Raw genomic sequence first — 6,050 nt, 5'->3', positions numbered from 1 at the left:
GGGGGGGGGGGGGGGGGGGGGGGGGCCCGGGGCCCATATACCAGAGGTGGTGGGTTCAAACCTGGCCCCGGATGTCTTCACAAAAAAAAAAAAAAAAAAAAAAAAAATATTTGTATCTCTAAAAGATAAAGATTCTTTTTAAAATCCTAACCATGTATTACTAGACTTAAGAAAATGAAACTATTTATTTTTAATAATTATTTATGCTACTTTGCACTAGCCTTTATAGTGCATAGTTAAAAACAAGTTTTATTAAATGAAAAATTGTTCTAAATTATAAACTGATACATATGAATTTTTAAATTGTGGCTTTTGGTAATATATTAAAAAATTACTTGTTCTCTTTTCTTTATTCTCAATGTCCACAGGCAAAACATTTCTCAGAGCTCCTCAGATGAATATTAATATTGCCACATGGGGAAGGCTAGTGAGAAGAGCTATTCCTACAGTAAATCATTCTGGCACCTTCAGCCCTCAAACTCCTGTGCCTACTACAGTGCCAGTGGTTGATGTACGCATCCCTGAGCTAGCACCTCCAACTAGGTATGTGTGTAAGATTTTTAAGCATCTCTTATACAGAACATTTATTGTGACATTCTCGTATATTAATTGCAGTCAGCTATACTGAGAGTCTCAGTCTCATTTTTTCCAAGTAGTATTTTGAAATTAGTGTTGTGTTTACTTAGAAAATTTAGGCTGAGCACAGTGGCTCACACCTGTAATCCTGGCACTTTGAGAAGCCAAGGCAGGAGGATTGCTTGAAACCAGGGGTTTGAAAGCAACCTAGACAACACATCAAGACCTTGTCCCTACAAAAAGTTTTCAAAGTTCCCTAAGTGTAATGGTGCATCTCTGTAGTCCTAGGTACTTAGGATATGGAGCCAGGGGGATCACTTGAGCCTGGGAAATGGAGAGTGTAGTGAGCTGTGATCATGCCACTGCATTCCAGTCTGGGTGACAGAGCAAAACCCTGTCTCACCAAAAAAAAAAATTATTCACTTTAATTTCAAAGCTATTCAAAATGTGTACTTTTGATTTCTGTTTTGGTAAATTACTTTATCTTTTATAAGTGATTCTACAGTAACCAAATTGGACTTCGATCTTGAGCCTGAACCTCCTCTGGCTCCACCACGTGCTTCTTCCCTTGGAGAAATAGATGGGTCTTCTGAATTGAGAGTTTTGGATACACCAGGACAGGCAAGCCATTTTAAACCTTGCATAATTCCTCTCAGCCAAGTGAATTAGCTATAAAAGCATCATAGTGAACAAAGTATACCTTTTAATGAAAAATTGCCCCTACACTATGTATTTATGTTTCCTTTGGATGGACTGTTCTCAACTAAATTAGACTGAGCTGACAAAAAATTAACTAAGTTCTTATTGTTGGCATGACATTGTCATTATCTTTGGGGTGTTCAACAGCCAGTAGGTATGGACTAGGCAGGTTTGGCTAGCCTAGAAATATGGTGATATTAAATGCCATGCTGCCTAAAACACTCTCTTCTTCTAATGTGGTTAACAGTTTGCATTAAAGAGGATGGTAATGTGTTGGGGTTTTATATTTTTTAGATAAATGTAATATAAAATCAATGGCCACAAGAATGCTGTTTATTATTTTTCTCTCTAATATTTATTTTGACTTATGAAATTTATTTCTTTGATTTTAACATTACCAAATAGTAATGGTTTTTTGAAGGTTTCTGTGGTTTAATGAGTATTTAATATTTTACAGGATTCAGAAACTGTTTTTGATATTGAGAATGACAGAAACAGTGTACTTCCAAAGTCCCAATCTGATGAATCTGATATTCCTCAGTCAGGCCTAGAATATAGTAGTATTCAAGAACTTGAGGATAGAAGGTAAAGGATATATACAAAATTTTGCTACTATACGTTTAGTAACATAGGTTATTGCTTTATTTTAATTGAAATTACTGTTTTCAGATCTCAGCAAAAGTTTCATTTTAATCTACAAGATTTCACATGTTGTGCTGTCTTGGGAAGAGGACATTTTGGAAAGGTAATCTTTTGGAATTTTTTTGAAAACTTACAAATTTAATAACTCAAATGGGAAATAATTATTTTAATCTTATTTCAGGTGCTTTTGGCTGAATATAAACATACAAATGAGATGTTTGCTATAAAAGCCTTAAAGAAAGGAGACATTGTGGCTCGAGATGAAGTAGACAGGTTAGTTCTTACAAATGAAATTTGTTTAATATTGCTTAAGTTGTAAATCTATATTTGACACAAAGTAGACATTAATTAAATGCTATTTTTCTTTTAGCCACTGCATTTTTCTCCTTGTAACAAATAACTGGTTAATGGATACTAAGAAAAGATGGTGACATTTTTAAACTAATTTTTAAGTTTTTACACATAGAGATGTTAAAGTGTTTATATGGAATAGGAACTCTTACTCATCTGTGGGTTCAGTCCTGTTTCATCTATGGAAATGATAAATAATCTTTAGTTAACTGAATGGTTAATATATTCTGTTTTTCAAAATACAACTTTATTATTTTCTTCTATTTATCTTAAAATTACACATTTTATACCTTATATAGCATTTACCCTTTCTGGGTTTATTAAAGTAAGTTGTTGTAGATATATTATTTTATACAGTTGCCAAAAGGCAAGGATTTGGAGGATAAAGATTGTAAATAGGTTGCAGAATTATTATCTTAATACAGAATGATTAAAAATACAAAGTATTACATAAAATGGTTTATTTATCAAAGAAAGAAGCTTATATTGGATATTTAGTAGAATTTTCCTTGTACCACTAGGAAGCATCTTTTTTTTTTTTTTTTTTCTTTGAGACAGAGTCTTCTCACCATGTTGCCTTTGGCATAGTGCCATGGCATCACATCTCACAGCAACCTCCAACTCTTGGGCGTAAGCGATTCTCTTGCCTCAGCCTCCCAAGTAGCTGGACTATAGGCACCTGCCACAACACCCAGCTATTTTTTTGTTGTTGCAGTTGTCATTGTTATTTTAGCTGGCCCGGGCTGGATTTGAACCCATCAGCTTGAGTGTATGTGGCCAGCGCCCTACCCACTGAGCTACGGGCACCATGGGCAGCATCTGCTGATATTAAAGGAAGATAGCCTTGCATAATGAAAAGAGTTCTAAACTATGACTGAGAAGACTGACTCTTCTAGACCTGATCATTCCTCCTTAGTAACATTTGACTAAACAGTATTTCACTAACCATCTTTAAGCCCTAGTTAACCCATATATTTAAAAACGAGTATTTTTTATACTACTTGCCTTACTTAGTTGTATTAAGAGATTTTACATATACATGCATACCACATGGCAGGGCTTTGTTTTTGTTTGGTAGGGGTTGAGACAGGATCTCACTCTGTTACTTGGCTGGAGTGCAGTGGCCTGATTGTAGCTCATCACTAAACCTCAAAACTCCTAGACTCATGCCATGTGCTGTAGCTCATGCCTATAATCCTAGCACTCTGGGCAGCTGAGGAGGGTGGATTGCCTGAGCTCACAGGTTCAAGACCAGCCTGAGCCAGAGCAAAACCCCATCTCTAAAAATAGCCGGGCATTGTGGTGGGTTACTTGGGAGGCTAAGGCATGAGAATCACTTAAGCCCAAGAGTTTGAGGTTGCTGTGATCTATGATGCCATAGCACTCTACCAAGGGCAACAAAGTGAGCCTCTGTCTCAAAAAAAAAAAAAAAAAGAAAGAAAGAAAAGAATAAACAAACAAACAAACAAGACTCCTGGACTCATGCTATCCTTCTGCATCAGCCCTCCCAAGTAACTGGGACTGTGGGCACATAGTATCGCATCAGGCTAATGTTTTTGTATTTTTGTAGAAATGGGTTCTCATAGTGTTGCTCAGGCTGGTCTCACTCCTGGCCTCAAATAATCTTCCTCCCCTGGGCCTCTCAAATGTTGGAATTACAGGCATTTAATTGGGAGTTACAAGTGTAACTCTCAAATGCTTTCCAAATCTATTTAATTTTTTCAAATCAAAACAAGAAATCATATACCACAGCCCACCAAAAGTAGTATCTTACTACTTGCAAGTGTGAATGGTAAATAACTCAAACTAAACTAATTATAACTAAGCAGAATTTTTTATGTTCACTTCCTAGCTCATCCTTTAAATACATCCATAGAATTTGATATTATTGCACGTCAGTGTTTTTTTTTTTGTTTGTTTGTTTGTTTGTTTTTGAGACAGAGTCTCACTATGTTCCCCTGGGTAGAGTGCCATGGTGTCACAGCAACCTCAAACTCCTGGGCCTAAGCAATTCTCTTGCCTCAGCCTCACGAGTAGCTGGGACTACAAGCGTCCACCACAATACCCGGTTATTTTTGTTGTTGTTGCAGTTGTCATTGCAGTTTTAGCCAGCCCAGGCCAGGTTCAAACCCGCCAGCTTCTGTGTATGTGGCACCCCACCCACTGAGCTACGGGTGCTGCCTAGTGATTTATTTTTTTAATAGATACTTTTAGAATACTTGACAATTTTTAATAACAATTTTCTTACGTACTCTAAATTTTCTTTCAACAATCTGTATTATGTTACTTATAAAAAATTGCCCCTTTTTAATAAATCATAGAAAATTTCAAAGTACCCTATTTATATGAACACAAATTAGAGATTAATTCTAAAGTAAAGTAATTCATGTGCAGAGATCACACTTAGTCTGCCTACCATTATTAAAACACACTGAATTTCATCTCCCCCACCCCACTCTCAAGATATTAGATTTATGTTATTGCAATGCCTTTTCACTCTGCCTCCTTTCCTTACTAATTTATGTTAATATTTCAGCATAACAGAACAGGGAATGTATTTTGTATTTGTAGAACAAAGCACGGCTAACCAGCTTACATAGAGTTCAATTTTAAAAGTTTAGCCTTATCAGTGATGTGCTTTTCCTCAACTAGTAACTATGTAAGTTTTCAACTTTCTAACCTATCAATCATGTAATGAACTCTGAAGGAAGAACACAAAACATGTTAAGATGGAACTAGTCACTTAGCTAGGGAAATACGACATAAATTATATAATAAAAGTGGTAGATAATGTTAAAAATAAAAACACAAATAATAGCAGTTCATAGAAGGGAGGAAATCATGTGGATAGATTTAGGTAGAGAGGGTTTCATAAAGGAGATCAGATTTGCAGTAGTAGTAGTAAAGGAAATGATATTTGTGTCCTTTGATAGAAGATTTGAGAATATGGAGAGAAGAGTGAAAACAATTTAGAGGGAATACTCTGGACCAAATGAACAAAGTTTAAAGTTTTGAATAAAGATGGATTGTTGCATGGACTTTGAAGGACAATGTACAATTTAGATGTTCGGACATGAGTATTGTGCCTTTTGTGTGTGGTCTAAAATGCATGAAGTTAGAACTGTTATGCCAATTGGGATCTATACAGAGCCTTCCTCCTTTATTTAATTGTCCTCATCATTGTTGCCCAATATTGTCAAAGCATTCTTATGAATGATGTTGAAGCCATTTCAAGGGGTAGTCCAATCTTCTAGAAATTCGTTTATAATATGCCTTAATTTGTAACATCATTTAGAAAATTTCCCAGATTTTTAAAAAAATTGTGTCAATATAAACTTAAAGTTTAAAGATAATTGTGGCTTTCTGTTTCTGAATATATGTAAAATTAATAACAGATTGTGTGAAATCAGGGGGTAAGAGTTCATCTAAAATATGACAGTATTCATTGGAGTCTAAACACTGTATCATAATAACTACATTTTTTCCCAGTATTTAAAACTGAACAGGTGTTTTAGTTCATGATCCAGTAGGCAACTATATTAACATAGCATTAAAAATTCTGTGCTACTTCCACAGAACAGGTGTAACTCTCAAATGCTTTCCAAATCTATTTAATTTTTTCAAGTCATAAACAAGAAATCAGATACCCAAATAAATATCTCTATTTTTTGGCTTAGCACCTGTGGCTCAAGTAGCTAAGGTGCCAGCCACATACACCTAAGGTGGCGGGTTTGAATCCAGCCCGGCCCGCCAAAACAACAATGACGGCTGCAACCAAAAAA

At 35.6% G+C, this 6,050-nt stretch overlaps 1 protein-coding gene across 3 annotated transcripts in view; it reads left to right on the top strand.

Moving 5' to 3' along the window:
• The window catches only part of PKN2 (protein kinase N2), a 138,154-nt gene that overhangs the window by 113,295 nt on the left and 18,809 nt on the right, over positions 1-6,050 (top strand). For all 3 annotated transcript variants that reach the window (XM_003784175.3, XM_003784173.3, XM_023509802.1), the window contains exons 11-15: positions 369-543; positions 1,071-1,197; positions 1,733-1,860; positions 1,945-2,020; positions 2,099-2,190. In XM_003784175.3, the coding sequence (XP_003784223.1) occupies positions 369-543; positions 1,071-1,197; positions 1,733-1,860; positions 1,945-2,020; positions 2,099-2,190 (598 nt within the window). The remainder of the gene's footprint in view (positions 1-368; positions 544-1,070; positions 1,198-1,732; positions 1,861-1,944; positions 2,021-2,098; positions 2,191-6,050) is intronic.

Source organism: Otolemur garnettii, unplaced genomic scaffold (assembly GCF_000181295.1).
Source record: "Otolemur garnettii isolate 467f Iridium unplaced genomic scaffold, OtoGar3 scaffold00010, whole genome shotgun sequence".
Classification (NCBI taxonomy): Eukaryota; Metazoa; Chordata; class Mammalia; order Primates; family Galagidae; genus Otolemur; species Otolemur garnettii.
The sequence above is the reverse complement of the archived record's forward strand: the minus strand, read 5'-3'. Positions and strand labels throughout refer to the sequence as shown.